This window comes from Nelusetta ayraudi, unplaced genomic scaffold (genome assembly GCF_046127955.1).
Source record: "Nelusetta ayraudi isolate G7.1 ecotype Tasmania unplaced genomic scaffold, CSIRO-AGI_Nayr_v1 ptg000056l, whole genome shotgun sequence".
Lineage (NCBI taxonomy): Eukaryota > Metazoa > Chordata > Actinopteri > Tetraodontiformes > Monacanthidae > Nelusetta > Nelusetta ayraudi.
The window spans coordinates 1,055,845-1,070,306 of NW_027466106.1; the positions used below are offsets into that span (position 1 = coordinate 1,055,845).

General features: G+C 42.9%; 3 protein-coding genes across 3 annotated transcripts; 2 read left to right on the forward strand and 1 right to left on the reverse strand.

Annotated features, from left to right (window-relative positions):
* The first annotated feature begins 1,824 nt into the window (after window positions 1-1,824).
* Window positions 1,825-6,576, forward strand: fas (Fas cell surface death receptor). Its single transcript, XM_076038304.1, has 9 exons — window positions 1,825-2,254; window positions 2,686-2,762; window positions 3,071-3,202; window positions 3,348-3,465; window positions 3,615-3,676; window positions 3,825-3,917; window positions 4,383-4,426; window positions 4,734-4,752; window positions 5,169-6,576. The coding sequence occupies exons 1-9, from the start codon at window positions 2,190-2,192 to the stop codon at window positions 5,462-5,464; spliced, it is 906 nt and encodes a 301-aa protein (XP_075894419.1). The 5' UTR covers window positions 1,825-2,189; the 3' UTR covers window positions 5,465-6,576.
* A 541-nt stretch (window positions 6,577-7,117) lies between these two features.
* On the forward strand, window positions 7,118-12,050 carry itprip (inositol 1,4,5-trisphosphate receptor interacting protein). Its single transcript, XM_076038261.1, has 2 exons — window positions 7,118-7,271; window positions 9,302-12,050. The coding sequence occupies exon 2, from the start codon at window positions 9,365-9,367 to the stop codon at window positions 10,994-10,996; it is 1,632 nt and encodes a 543-aa protein (XP_075894376.1). The 5' UTR covers window positions 7,118-7,271; window positions 9,302-9,364; the 3' UTR covers window positions 10,997-12,050.
* On the reverse strand, window positions 11,610-13,785 carry LOC142896550 (glutathione S-transferase omega-1-like). Its single transcript, XM_076038263.1, has 6 exons — window positions 13,628-13,785; window positions 12,835-12,943; window positions 12,539-12,761; window positions 12,352-12,453; window positions 12,091-12,197; window positions 11,610-11,868 (listed from the first exon to the last, which is right to left on the reverse strand). Exons 1-6 carry the CDS (start codon window positions 13,653-13,655, stop codon window positions 11,718-11,720), a joined length of 720 nt encoding a protein of 239 aa, XP_075894378.1. The 5' UTR covers window positions 13,656-13,785; the 3' UTR covers window positions 11,610-11,717.
* Window positions 13,786-14,462: the final 677 nt, after the last annotated feature.

Here is a 14,462-nt window from a genome sequence, read left to right on the forward strand (position 1 = left end):
TGTGTGTGAGCTGCCACAGAGGGAGTAGAACACACTGAGATAACGGCAGAAGTGGCAAAAGTATTCACATGCTGAACTTAAGTAAAAGTATGAATGCTTTGCAAACTCTCATAAAAGTACTGATTCCACTCCTTTATTCGAGTATAAGTAAAAAGTAAAAACAATATTTTTTTGCAATTAATGAAACAGTACATTTGTTGATAATTTAGCAAAAAAAATTCAAAAAGTTCTAACAGAATAATCTGGACTGAACTGATCTGGATCGTTTTTAACAGCTTTGCTAAACACCATATATGTTTTTCTTTTTCAACTGCACCACCCACTGCAATCAGTAACAGTCATGGCCAGTGAGCCATTTTTAGATGTTTACACTTTTAATGACAATAACCAATGTTATTTTCTACATGTTTATTTTTCTCTGCACTGAAAACGTACTGAACAGTGACCCCAAAGCTGAGGTTCTCTAAAATAATCTCCCTCTGATATATGGTCAAGTTTTATATTGAATTACGCAACAGCATACTTTAAATAGCTCCACTTCAAGCAACAAGAAGCATGACCAAAAGTGAATTGCTTTTAACAGAATGTGTATCTTTTACACTTTTAAACACAAAAGTAATGAGCATGTGTTTCCAATGTCAGGAGCAGACAGTACAGATATTTGTGTCGAGCACAGCAACTAAGTATTTGTGCTTTGTTCCTGTCGCTCGGCAGGTGAAAGAAGCGTGACCATTCTGCAGTAATGAGTGCAGCTACAACACGCAGCCTATCACAGCGGCGTCGCTGTTCTGCTGCTTGGTACACGGTTTACAGTATGTTAAAGATCTGAAGAACTTAGCGAGCGTTCCCCCGAGCCCTGCATCATCAGCATGGAGGTTATTTCCTGTAGCTGAAGAGCAGTTCCTGTTCGGCATGTGAAGAAGCATCGCTTCTTTCCTCCCACCACCCCACCCCTACGGCGGCCGGAGAAAGTTGGTCTGGGCGCAGATTAGAATGCGGAGAAGACATAAGCGATAGACGTTTCAGGCCCATGACATGATGACGGTTTTGGCGTCACGCAGAAAATGCAAGGCTCTTCCATCTCAGCACTGTCAACTTCAAACACAACTTCCCCTCCTGTCACCTGCAGAAGTTCTCTGACAACCATGAAATACTCAGAAGCACTCAGCAATGTTGATAAACTTGAGCACAATAGCAGAGCAGATTGTCTCTTCCTCCTCTTCCTCCTTCTCTTCCTCCTCCCCCTGCTCATCCTTCTTCTTCTGTATCTCCAGAGAGGCTTTGCAAGCAGGTCGCTTCCAGCAGCTTCCTCCAGACAACGAAAATGTTGTTTAGTGCTTGTTTTTTCTTCTTCTTCTGTCCATCTCACTCAGCTTTAGCCTGCATATGCGCTGGGGAGCCGAGGAAGCAGGGCACACTGGCCATGGATAATATTGTCTTAGCACACTATGTCTGAGCATCACATCTCTGGTGCTGGTATTAAAGCTGTTTGTTTTTAGAGTAATATGTTGAAATGCGACTGAGTCATGATCTCGTTGTTGCTCCACATTGTTTTTCTTCTCAAAATTTTCTGGTTCTACCTTACACACTCAATACTTGGGCTGTATTTTTTTTTTATTTTTTTTTTTTTTTTACAGGCCAGACTATATTTATATAAATGTCTGTCGCCTTGTCTGCAAGCACCAAATTCAATTTAATCTGAAATGTAGTGACTAAAAGGGTTTACTATCATTTTGTAACGGATTTGAAACCATTCAGAGGGGGCCGTTTGTCCAACTAATAATGTAAGAAGAACACTACCGCCGCCTAGTGGCATCCTAGTACGTGCCCCAGATGTGATGGGGAGAAACTGAAACAACAAACTTTTATTTGGGATTAGATTCCTTAATTAATTTCCTTGCTATGATTTATTCGTGGCGCGCACTGTTTTTCGTAGGTATCCTAAAAAATGTACGTAGTTTTACGTTCACTTTTGACTCTTTGTGATACGTTTGCGTATCATTCGTTCCTTCTCAGTGAATATAAATACAAACTTGTCTGAAAAGGAAAACCCCTTATCACCACTAAGGGGTTTTACAGCGAAGAAACAACCGCGGATTCCGTCCGCCTATCAGAAGTAGGCGTGGCGTCCCTGAACGCAACACCGTTGGACAGAGACTGAAGGAGACGTACTACGAGTTGTTATCGTGATGGCAGACGGCCTGAACGCGGCTTCTATGAGGATTTTCGTCTATATTTTGATTTCCTGTCTTGTGTAAGTATGAACCGTGAGTTGAAGGTGAGGGCGACGTTATTGGTGACGTGACGGAATGTAGCTTGTCTTGTCGTGTCTCTCCGTTGAGTAAAGAAATGTTCAGCAGGTGAAATGGTGTTGGTTTCTTTGGACGCAACACGTTTTGTCATGAATTACGTCAAAGAGAGGGGATAATCGGTGACGTTGGTCGGTGAACCATTTCGTGTGTGTGTGTGTGTGTGTGTGTGTGTGTGTGTGTGTGTGTGTGTGTGTGTGTGTGTGTGTGTGTGTGTGTGTGTGGTTGTATTCTTCAGTGATCAATTCAATTCTGTGAACCGAGAAACTGTTAATCCGATTTAGCTCAAGATAACTAAACGTCTTCCCGGTTTCTTTCTTTCTTTTTTTTTTTTTCCCCTCCTTTTAACTTTCGCTTTCGTTTTTGCTGATTGAAGGGTTCCCTGCGCCTGGGGTCTGTGCGAGCACGGCACCTACAAGCACGACGGGCTCGACTGCTGTAAATGTGATGCTGGTAAGACTCGGTCACTGTTGGTCATCCTTGTCTTCACGCCTCCTCCACCAACCACCAGTTGAGAACTACTGGTCTAATCGATCCAGCCATGGACTCAAACTCTCTCAGACCCTCATCACGAGTGATGATGGAAAAGTGATGGCTGGATGGCTGGATTGATGGTTAGATGGAAGGACGGGTCTATGTATTATTAACATTGTTTTAAGTTGTGTTCAATTAAAAACTAGACCCTAACAAAAAGTACTTTAAGTCACACCCTGCCCTTGTATATTCGATGTAGATTAAAATATAATGTTGTCATACCGCAGGTCAGACCGTTAAGGAGCATTGCACAGTGGGCAATACCTATGGAAAGTGTGTTCACTGTCAAAGTGAAACATACAAAAGTGTGCCTGGCCCAAGCCCTTGTCAACTATGCACATCCTGCACACATATTAACGGTACACACACACACACACACACACACACACACACACACACACACACACACACACGACTGGCCTTTCCACTTTTTGTTTTTCCAGACAATACAATTATAACACAATTCAATCTAAACACACTTTTTTGATTTTAACATCTTTGTAGCTCACCAGGAGGAGGACACGCCCTGTACCGTTATCAAAGACAGAACGTGTCGATGTAAAGAGGGTTACTATTGTCTCAGCACCACGAGAGCCTGCACAGTTTGCCTCCCTTGTACAAAGTAAGATTTGATCTTCCAAATAAATCTAAATTTAACGTATGTGTGTGTATCACGGCACTTTTTTTTTTTTTTTTTTTTTTAACATGTCAGAGAATCAGGTCTCAGTATGGGTGGCTAGATGGTGTTCTAACATTTCACTGTGGTTCTAGTTGTGACGATGGAGTTAAAGTTGCCTGCACTCAACACAGTGACACAGTCTGCAGTTTAAAAGGTAGGGTTCAGTAAAACATGCTGCAGTCAAATCAAAATGCTGAGATTTAAGTGCATAATTGAATTGTATGTCAAGGATATACTTGAAATTAAATATATGTGAATAAATGTATTCACTGACCTGATTTTCTTTTTTTTTTTTTTTAAAGATGGCAGTTCTGTTGGCATTATTGTTGGAGTTGTAATGTCACTTTTTGTTTTGACATTTTTTGGAATTGGGATATTTTTTGGGTGGAGAAAATGTGAGTATATCTATGTGCTAGATGTCTAGAGAGATCCAGCAGAGGTCACTAAAACCCCATATTATTGCGTTTTAACCCAATGTATAAATAAATGCATTCAAACTATTCAAAACCAAATAACTTTTGTTGTTCTGCGAGTATACACTTTTATTAATGTATTTATGGGCAGTATGTGAAGCTTCTACCAATATAAAAATCATAAATCAAGCCAAATTTTACATTCTGGAGCTTTAAATGGCAGGAACATTTAATTAAAGTGCAATATTTTTTTAACAGACAGGGACCATGCTTCTGTCACTCTGCCCCAAGGCAGCTGTGGCTACACATTTAGCTCACTACCACCAGCGTGAATGTGCCGAGAATGAATAATGGGTTCAATGTAAAGTGTTTTGAGTGCCTTGAACAGTGTTATATAAATCCAATTCATTATTATTATTATTATTATTATTATTACATGTATAACAGGCCGAGGTAGAAGTAATCAAGAAGGAATACCAGAAGAAGAACCGGTGAGTTAATTCCAAATATGATTGCTTGTCTTTTTTTCTAACATTCAAAAATCTTTGAAGTCTCCTTACTTTTTATTTTTTGTTATTAACCTCTCTTGTCTAACTTACATGTTAATATGTAAATATATCCTGTCTTCCCTTTATTGCTGCGTTCCCATTTCTATTAGACGTGCAGGTAAGTGGTTGGTTGCTTGGACTGTGTGTGGCTCTGTGTCAGTACTGCTGTGGTGTCCTCAGCTTGTGTGTGCAGCAACATCACTTGAAAAACCTGTCATTCATGTTCTGTTCATTTGTTTTTGCTTTTCAGATGAATCCGATTCCTGATGGTAAGACATGCTTAAAAACATTTGTAGTTTTTCTTTACATCCATGAAGTTTCACTTATTGCGTTCAATGATAACCTGCCGTAGCGATCAGTATGCAAAAAGTCTTTTTTTAATGACATAACATTTGAATATTCACGTCATTGTTGATTCGCTGAACTGAAGAGCCACTCAATTATCTTTTATTTAAATAGCTGTTTAAATTATTCAGCAGTTACAGTCTCCAAAGTTCCATTCAGGGGTCACCACAGTGAATCTAGCAGATATCCAAAGTTCTTAATTTTGAAATAATAACCAAACGATAGCACAACATAGCTTACATTTAGAACCTACATTAAGATGTGACAAAAAAAGCAGAACATAGTTGTGATTGTGCTCTTGTTGTGTTAATCCCACTGTCTTTTTGCTTTGCATTGTCAGACATTGATCTTCAGCGGCTCGTGCCGGACCTCGTGAGCGTGATTGGATGGAAGGATATGCATGTGATCGCACTGTCTAGCGGTGTACAACAAAACGATATTGATAATTGCCAACTGGGCTTCCCCAGTGATGTCAATGAGCAGACAATGGCACTGCTCCACATCTTTATTGAGAGACACGGCAGGGAGTCGGGAAAAATTTTGAGGTGTATCCTTCTCAAAAGAGGCTTGAGGAGCAAAGCTCAGCAAGTAGAAAGTATATTGCTTCAAGACGGTAGAGATAATTCCCCCGTATGACTGCCAGGTCTTGGGTTTGGTTCGCGTGATGGTTGAAAAGTCGAGCACAACAGGGATTTGTAGGCTATTGGTACAACAGAAGTGGCGTTTAAAGAGTAAAGCTGCTTGACATAAGTGTGTTAAATTCTGAATGACAACTATCATAATGAACCCCATTGTACTGAGCAGTCATTCAAAACAGTCACATTAATACTTGAAAGGTTTGGTAGTTCAATGTGTGTTTTAAGTGTCAAATTAATGAAAGTGTGAGTGTCAGTCAGAAGGACGAGGTGGTAGGTGGAAGGAACTGTCTTCTTACATAAAGTAATGCAAGTCATTATCTTTGAACTTAATATCTACAAAGATATAGAAAGGAAAATATTTGGCTGTAACAATGTCTGGAAAGAAAGCACATTTAGAGCTATGTGCCATGTTATAACTGTGAGCAAGGAAACAATTAGTGGGATACAATTTGCTGTGTGAAATTATTTGCACTTTGTTAGGAACCCATTTTTAGCTACTAGGAGGGTCATATCAATACACAATGTAAGGACTTTCAATAGGTATTGCAGAGTGGTATTATGCTTACATTAACAAATGCACTGCCTATAAAGTAAAAGCATATTTTATATGTCTGGGTGGACTGATCCAACTGTTTTGGACCGAATGCCTGGTCTGTAATTATTGTTTCACTCAATTATTGAGTTAAGAATTCATAGTTTTTAACACAATGTATTTCAGTGATATTGTATATTGGTGCCATGTGGTGTTATTTTAATATATAATGTTTAGTAAGTATCAAAACACAATGCTGGATCACTTCAACCTGATTCAGCCAGATTTAAGTATTTGATCTTTTAAAATAGCTTTGACTTTCAACAGTTGTCTGCTTTTTAGTTCACCGTGAAAAACTGGGAAAGTTGCTCAAAGTGGTTTGTGTGTGTGTGTGCGTGTGTGCATGCAACACATTTTGTGTGAATCGATGCATTCCCTAGTTTATAGCTGTATTTTAGCTTTTCATCTTGCAAAATCCATTTTTTCATTGTGTAATTTTTTTCATGTGAATGTACTGTCTCATTGCTGTGAATATGTGCCTAAGAACAAATTAAAACATCAGTGGATCTTATAAAAAAGTAATCAGCATCTTCTTTTGACTTCATAGTGTATTGTGACTCTCCTGAAGAGGTTTATGTTCCTTTAAACACCCACAAAAATGAACACAAAACAGAATATGTGAAGAAGATGGCCAGTCGATTCACCAGGACACAAAAACAGGGTTTTGGTTTTTCAGGAGGGTTGGGGGTTAGATTTTGTCTTCTTTTCCCCTCAGTTTCTCTGCTGTTGATGATGTAGTTTTCTGGCAAATGTATGTTGTTGTTTTTTTCAAACTTTCTTTCATTGACTCGGATGTTGGATAGTTAAAGAGCTTATTTAATTACCTTATGATAGCAGAATAAATTCAGAAAAGCTGCTTTGAAACCATCCATCCATCTTCTACCGCTGTTGAAACACTCATCTTTCTCTCTGCTTCTCACCAAACCTTTTTATTCTGGAATATTCATGGGCGTATTATAAGAACACAACGCCCTCTTGCATCAGACTCGGAAGTTGCCGAACACCGAAGTTGGGCGGGGCCTCTCCGTCTGGGTGGAGTGCTCAATCCGGAAGTGTCTCAACGTTGGAAAAGGCTGTGAGCGAGAGGGAAACGTTGCCTACACCGACTGACCGACCGCTCTCTTCGGCTGCTGCTGCTGCTGTCTCGGCACGGAGCACTCGGTGTCTTCAAGAGTTCGGAACGATGCAGTAGACGGTGCTGGAATAGTCTTAGGTAAGTTCCAAATCCCACTTAAAAATTTTTTTTTTACCAAAACAAACAGAAAACACTTTTCTTGCCCGCTTGCGAGGATGTCGCTCCCTGTTCCGTTGGTATGACAACCGACCGAGGCGGGAACTGCTGGCGAACGTGCGTATTCACGTGTTGCACGTGGGGAAATGGCATGTTTTGAGTCGCCTTCCGTTACGCCGAGAGTCGCCCGGCAACAGTGTCTCCATGCAGCCCGAGTTTAAGTGGATTTATCAGCGATTAGCAGTCAGTTGGCACTAAATACCTGCCCGGGCGACAATCCATGAATCAAGCGAAGCTTTTTAGACGAGATTAAAACAACAACAACAACAACAACAACAACACCAGATCTTTATCGTCACTGTGCACGTCACTGTGAAAAAGTGTAAAACCCTTTTCCGTATTGCGAGACGGCGAACGGTTAAAACATATGGCATTTAAAATCAGCAATAAATTGAAGAAGTTGAACTTTTGTTTTTGTTGAGCGCAATCTTTTCCTTGTTGGTGACAAAATCCTGAGAAAAATCATCTTGGACGTAAAGTATTTGTGATTTATGCTGATGCACAGTTGACTTCTGACCATCTGTATTCTGTAAAAGTTATGTGGACCACAAATGTATTTAATGTATTTATTTCATTTTTGTTGTGCCACAACTTGACTCACACTGCAACATTTCTTGCTTTTATGCTAATCTTGTTAACTAATCTTCATAGAAGTTGTCATTAATCGTATTAATTAACTTTTAGCCCTGTTTGATTGTTTTATATTTATTATGTAGAAAGCACAGATGGTCTGAGAGTATTTGGTTGTTAAGGATTCAGACTGTGGTTGTGTTGACTCATGCCATCATGTTTTGGTTCTGTTTAATGTACAATCTTTTTCCCTTTTTTTCTTTTTTTTTAATGGGCCCAAGCACGGGCCCATCTGAATGTCTGCAAGTTTGTTTGGACATAATGAGCCATGTGAGTGTTGGAAAAAGTCCCAGTGAGTAAGTCCTGGGAAGTATCCCCGCCTGTGTGACCTCACACACTCCACAGCAACCGCTGCCATTTTAGAGCCGGAGTGAGCAAACTGAGCAAACGCCTCTAAAGTCACAGAACTTCTCTTAACGGGGAAGTTTAGCCATACTTTACTCAATGCAGACGGCTTTACCGATGAAAGGCCTCAGTCTCGTAAAAGCTTTGGACTCATGCAGCAGGCTGGTGTCATTTCCTCTCCCTCTTTCGCACGATTGCATAAGTCGTCAGCCATCCCAATGACGTCTGGGAAAGATTATTTAAATGTCAACATGGGTGTTTTCTACATTGTTTCATACCGAAAAGCACTCCAGAAAGGGTGGCACCGTTGTATTTTTATTCAGCGCAAAATGTCGGCAGGATGTGAATGTTGAGAAGCGCAGGGTTGCATGGCAGGGTTATCTGGGGAAGGGCTCCATCTTCCTTCCTCCTTCTTCCCACCGCCAGTGCGTCACTCAGCCGTCACTCACACTCTATATTTAGAGTTACAAACGTGCACATACCTTCGTGTTTTGACAGTACGGTGCAGTTTTTTTGTGTCTGGATATTTACAATATTATCAAAAAAGGGAAAACACTTATAAATAATAATAAAACGGGAATAAATTATAGATTATACAAACAAAAAAATAAATAAAGAGTGGAAAAGTTAGAAATAAGATTGCATAGGAGCTTAAGATCTTTTTTTTTTTGAGCCATGCCACATTTTTTTTTCATTAAAAACTTAATAGCATAGTAACGACAATGTAGGCTCTTCATTTATTGATACTCACTCAGTGTGAAACCTGGGCCTGTTTAGATGCACACAAATCTGATGTCCTGGGAGGAATTGAGGGAGAAAAATCAGGCTTACATTCCTTTTAAAGCACAGTCACTCAACAATAGAAAGTTATGATTGTTATTTGTTAGACCAATTAAGTCAAATTATCTCACGGTACCGTGGCTGAAAAACACTGCAGCAGATCATATTGATGACACCTGCCCTCCTGTGTCTTGCAGTGACCACAGTCGTCCAGGACCTGCGCAAGATGCGTCGCGACGCCTTCTGAAGAAGAGGCGAAGATGCAGGGCGCCATCGCACGGGTGTGCATGGTGATGGCCGCCGCCATACTGAACCACCCCTTACTTTTCCCCCAAGAGAACGCCACGCTGCCGGAGCAGGATGAGGAGCTGATGGCTCGCATGCGGGAGCACGAGGAGAGGCTGGAGAGGGAGCAGGCCAGGCTGGAGAAGGAGCTCTCCCTGCTGGACTCGAGGCAGCAGGAGGAGGAGGAAGGCGGCTCGGAGGACCGGTACAGTTGGTACCTTTGGAGCGCCGTGTCTTTCGTCATCTTCGTGACCATCGAGATGTGCAGATCGGATCTGGCCGGCGCGGGAATCCAGCCGGCCGAGGAGGAGCAGGAGGACTTGGACGACGTCGCCTCTGAATGTGGGACCGTCGGGCCCTGGGAGGCGCAGCTGGACAAAGACGTCCTGAGCGACTTCTGCGACAGGTGCGCCCACACGTCCTCGCACGACAGCTGGAGGGTGAGGGCTTTCGCCGAGGGCTTCGCCGACGACCTGCTGGAATCTCTGAGGAGCGTGTGCGACCGGGACGCCGACATGGAAGTGGGCGACTTTGTCGGCGTGGGGAGCATGTTCGAGTCCTGGAAGGTGTGCAAGCCCCTCACGTGCGACCTCATCGTGCCTTTGTCGCCCCCGGAGCCGTACGCCTTCCAGTTCCAGCTGTGGTGTGACGCTGCCAGCGGCGTCCCTCCGGACATGCAGGGCTGCGGGAGGATAAAGGTGACCAAGCAGGGCTGGGAGGACCGGGACTGTCTCTGCGGTTCCGCCAACCTTGGAGAAGACCTGCTGTGTCTGCTGCACGGCGGCCGGGACACCCCCAGCGTGGACTACAGTCCCGACGAGCTGCTCTGCTCCAAGAACACTGCCTTCTTATCCAAAGATCAGGTCATGAGGTGGTTCCAGATCTCCGTCACCAAAGCCTGGGGCCTCATCTCCCACAAGTACGACTTTGAGGTCACTTTCCGCAACCTGGACGCCGCCGGCGCGCTGAAGGTGCGCTTCCGCTCGGGGAAGGTCATCGCCTTGAACATCATACCGGTGGTCCGGCTGCAGGACACTGACGCTTATTTCGTCTCGCACTTCCCCTCGGCGTGCGACGACCGCTCGGACCCGTACTGGGCCCTGTCCTGCGCCGTGTACGAGAGGCGCCTGCTAAGACTGCTGACCAAGCGCCTGCCGCAGAACCCCTGTCACATACACTGCCTCCAGGCCGTCGCTTTCCTTCACGGGAAGCAGACGGGTCTGAGCGGAAAGAGCGCGCTCACAAACTACCACCTGAAGACGGCGCTGTTGCACCTGCTGCTCAGCAAAAAAGCCTCCGCCTGGGGCGCGGAGAGCTTGGAGCGCCGGCTCCGCGACGTCCTGGCCTTCCTGCAGAGGAGCCTGCGAGAGAGGAGACTGTACCACGTCGTGATCGGGAACAGCCGAGTCCCCGGAGATCTCGGCGTTCCCGAGGTCCTCCGCAGAGCAGAGCCCATTAATCTGCTGCGGCCGCTGGTGCTGCAGAGGGACCTCCACGCCGCCACCGTCAGGCATTTCAACGAGATGTTGAAAAATGCACCCGTGCTGATACAAGAGTACACGCCGCACTTATCAAACGGTGGTTTCCACCTAAACCTGGACGCGTGACCTCTGGCCTCCGTATTCTCGCATTAAAATGTACTGACAATGTTTCAGAGACCAGTGGTGAAATAGGAGTGCTGTTAATCAGGGCTATGAGACGTCGCTGTCCTTTGCAGCAGCGGCTGCCTTTTATTTGTAATCATTATCGAAACCATTATATTTATATTTGACATCAAACCTAGGAGAGCGTTTTCCTTTCTACAAGGTTTGCCAGGTACATATTTAATACTCGATTGCCTTCAAGGTTTACTGTGTGTGAGCTGTTTAAGCATTTATCTGCCCATGATAGAAGTAACATTCAAAGTCCATTTGAAAGACAAGACAATCATTTTGAGAACGCACTTCAACATCTTCAGCTTCAGATCTTCAGTGGCGGTGGCGCAGACCTTGGAAAACAAAATACGTCTCAGCTTTGGTTGGTGTAACAGAGCAAGAATTCACCAACCTGAACCCTCGGAGTTTGAGTTTTTTATTCATACCGTTGCAACTTGATTGGCAGCTATTATTTCCCGTTACGTAAATCTTTTGAGTTGCCATTTCAATGTTTTAGTGTGGCAGCTCCAGTGTGTCTAATCTGATTGTGTGTGACTATAAAAAACAAAACAAAAAAAATAGGTCAGTCAGCGCAAATCTTTTATTGTTACACACACAGTTCAAAAACCAGGCTAGAAGAGAATGGCCAGTGACAAAAATAAAGTTCTTCTCAAATTTCTGCATGACATCATCTCTACAGGCCGTAGTCATAGTCGGGGGTTCCGTCGACGTAGCTCTTGTAAAAGGCCATGTATGCATCCATGCTGTGCGTGGTGGCTTTGACGGCTGGGTCCTCTGACATGCACCCAATCCACTTCTTCAGCTCTGGAGTGCTGTCAGTGAGGCTAATAAAAGAAAGGGAAAAAGCATTTAAAAAAAAAAAAAAGATTTTCTCATAGCATTATGATGTAAAATGCACAGTTAAAAAAACAATTTCTTGCTAGATAATCTGCTCTGTAATATGCAGGATCATTCATTTTGTACCTACAAAAGTTTTATATTTCTAAATAAAATGTATTTATTTTTATTTCTATCCATTTATTCTGGAGTATACGGGAAGTACTTACTTTTTAACTCCACCCATCTCCAGCCTATCGAACCACGGCCAAATCATGTAATCGACCATTGTGATGGAATTACCGCCAAAGAACTTGGTCTTCTTGTTCTTCAAGTCCTGGAAAAGAAAAATGATTTCGAGTCTCAACACGAGGACCATTGACCAGAATTGACGAGCAAACCATTTGCAATTTATGCAATCAGATCCTAATCCTGGAAACAAATCCACATCACTCATTGAGGTTAAATGAAGAAGTCACTTTCTAACCTACCTGGTCCAGTTTGACAAACTTTTCCTTCAGTTCAGCTTCCAGCCCCGAGACGTCATCGCCATTCTTCCTCCCCATAGGGATCTTGTAGAAGTACGGTATTATCTATGGAACAGTAACATCAGTATAAATCAATCCCAGTAGCAGATACAGAAACAAACGCCCCTGATTATGATACAAGTCGTTATACCTTGGAGAAATTCTCCATCATCATCTTCTGTTGAGCTTTGGCAAATGGCGATGAGGTAAGCAGCTTGTTCTCGCCGTAAACTTCATCCAGGTACTCGCAGGTGATGGGCGACTCATAGATCACCTCACCAGCAGGTGTCTCAAGTGTTGGAACAAGACCAAGTGGGTTCTTCTCCAAGAACCAGTCTGGTTTATTTTTCAGGTTGATGTTGATGGTTTCATGCCTGGTGATGGAGTGAATTCAGCTTTACTGAATCAAAAACTCGAGTTTAATGAATTTAAAAGAAATGTCCTCACTTGATCCCTTTGGCACTCAGCACAAGTCTGGTGCGATGTGCGAATGGACAGAATCTCATGCTGTAGAGTCTGATCTGGCCCTCAGGCACTGGACCAGGTGCAGAACTTCCTGAAAAGATTTATTTCATGTTACAAAGAGAAGCTAGACATGTGCTTTTTGTTGAGCTTAAAGGATTTTTCTTTTAGGTTTCACAAATTTCAAACTGTAATGACTACATTTAACTTACTGTACTGAAACATCAAGTCATTACATTAACCTGAAAAACGAGGATATTTAAACTAAACAAATAATGTTCAAACGACACTAAAAATCAACAAAGTGTTCAGACAGAAGGTGTGCAAATGACCAGAAGAGTGAAATTATTTATTATATATTATATTTATTTAAAGTGCCCACGTATCTCTTTTTAGATGTATGGGGTGCACAGTTCAACTGCGCTAACCATGTATTGAGCTGAGGGAGTTATGCATGCTCACAATGACTCTGCAAAAAATAAGTGATTCCTCATCACATCCCTGTCTTAAGCTCACACTTCAAGTGAAGGCGGAAGAGAGATCAGTGTCAAACATCAGGTACCTACTGTTGAATCAGCATTTCGCTTCTTTCTATAGCATCTGATTCACCGTGTTGTACCTCGGACAAACGATCAGAAATTGCACAAATATCCCCTTTGCACGTAACACATTGTACAAGGGCAACTGAGATGCGAGCAACTGCGACACTGTATCAATGAATGTTGCTGTAACAATAGCAATCGTAACCAGCCGGGCAGTCGCCGTGAGTCCTCCTTACCTTTAGCGAAACTCTTCTCGGTTGACATTTTTTTTTTTTTTTTTTTAAATCCAAGGTGTGTGATAAAATGAGCGTAAAGGAGGTTTGGCACAAATGGGGACGGAATCAATGACAACCGGCTGGCGTTGGCGCTACTGAAATACAAAGGCGCGCCCCCTTGTCGCGTCTTTCAGGTTCTCGCCAGAATGCGATTGGCTGCGAGAAAGCGGTCCACAGCGGGGAGGCGCTTGCTCAGGAACACTTGTTGTTTCGTCACTCGGTGTTCGTTCCATTACTTCCGCTTCCTCTGTTTGGTTTTACAGACGGAATACGCAATTTTATTTAGTATATCGTGATGTTTTAGATGTCAAGATGCCTTAGTGCTAACAGTGGGACACCTTAATACATAAGCAAGTAACAATAGAACAAAAGCCAAAGTGATGTGTGGCCATTGACCTGAGCAAAGAAGACCATCCTCGAGTGTTGCACAAAGTCCATCTATATCACACACCTGTGGACTACCTTGTGTATGTATCTGTCTGCCCTCCAACTAGCCAGTGTTTCCGCCCCTGTGTCTCTTCACTGTATATTTGAATATGTGACTACAGGCACAACTCCGCTCACATGTGTCTGAAAAGTGTTTAAAGTACAATTTTCCATTACGTTCAGACGTGCACATTAATTACTGCAAAGAAAATTGATTAGAAATAACATCTAAAAAGAAGTTGCAAGCTTAAACTATAGAATAAAGAAACATGTTAATTTTCAAATGACAGCAACGCAACAAACAGTATGCCTCTTTAGGACGTGTTCTACTGCCTTGCTCGCTTGGTGTCAGCTCGGTACGGTACAGCTC

Excerpts from the sequence above, each read along its gene's own strand:
- fas (XM_076038304.1), top strand. The coding sequence starts at position 2,190 with ATGGCAGACGGCCTGAACGCGGCTTCTATGAGGATTTTCGTCTATATT. Across the intron at positions 2,255-2,685 it reads ATTTTGATTTCCTGTCTTGT|GGTTCCCTGCGCCTGGGGTC; the intron begins GTAAGTATGAAC and ends TGCTGATTGAAG. Across the intron at positions 3,918-4,382 it reads ATTTTTTGGGTGGAGAAAAT|GCCGAGGTAGAAGTAATCAA; the intron begins GTGAGTATATCT and ends CATGTATAACAG.
- itprip (XM_076038261.1), top strand. The coding sequence starts at position 9,365 with ATGCAGGGCGCCATCGCACGGGTGTGCATGGTGATGGCCGCCGCCATA.
- LOC142896550 (XM_076038263.1), bottom strand. The coding sequence starts at position 13,655 with ATGTCAACCGAGAAGAGTTTCGCTAAAG. Across the intron at positions 12,454-12,538 it reads TGATGGAGAATTTCTCCAAG|ATAATACCGTACTTCTACAA; the intron begins GTATAACGACTT and ends ACTGTTCCATAG. Across the intron at positions 12,198-12,351 it reads AGTTTGTCAAACTGGACCAG|GACTTGAAGAACAAGAAGAC; the intron begins GTAGGTTAGAAA and ends TTTCTTTTCCAG.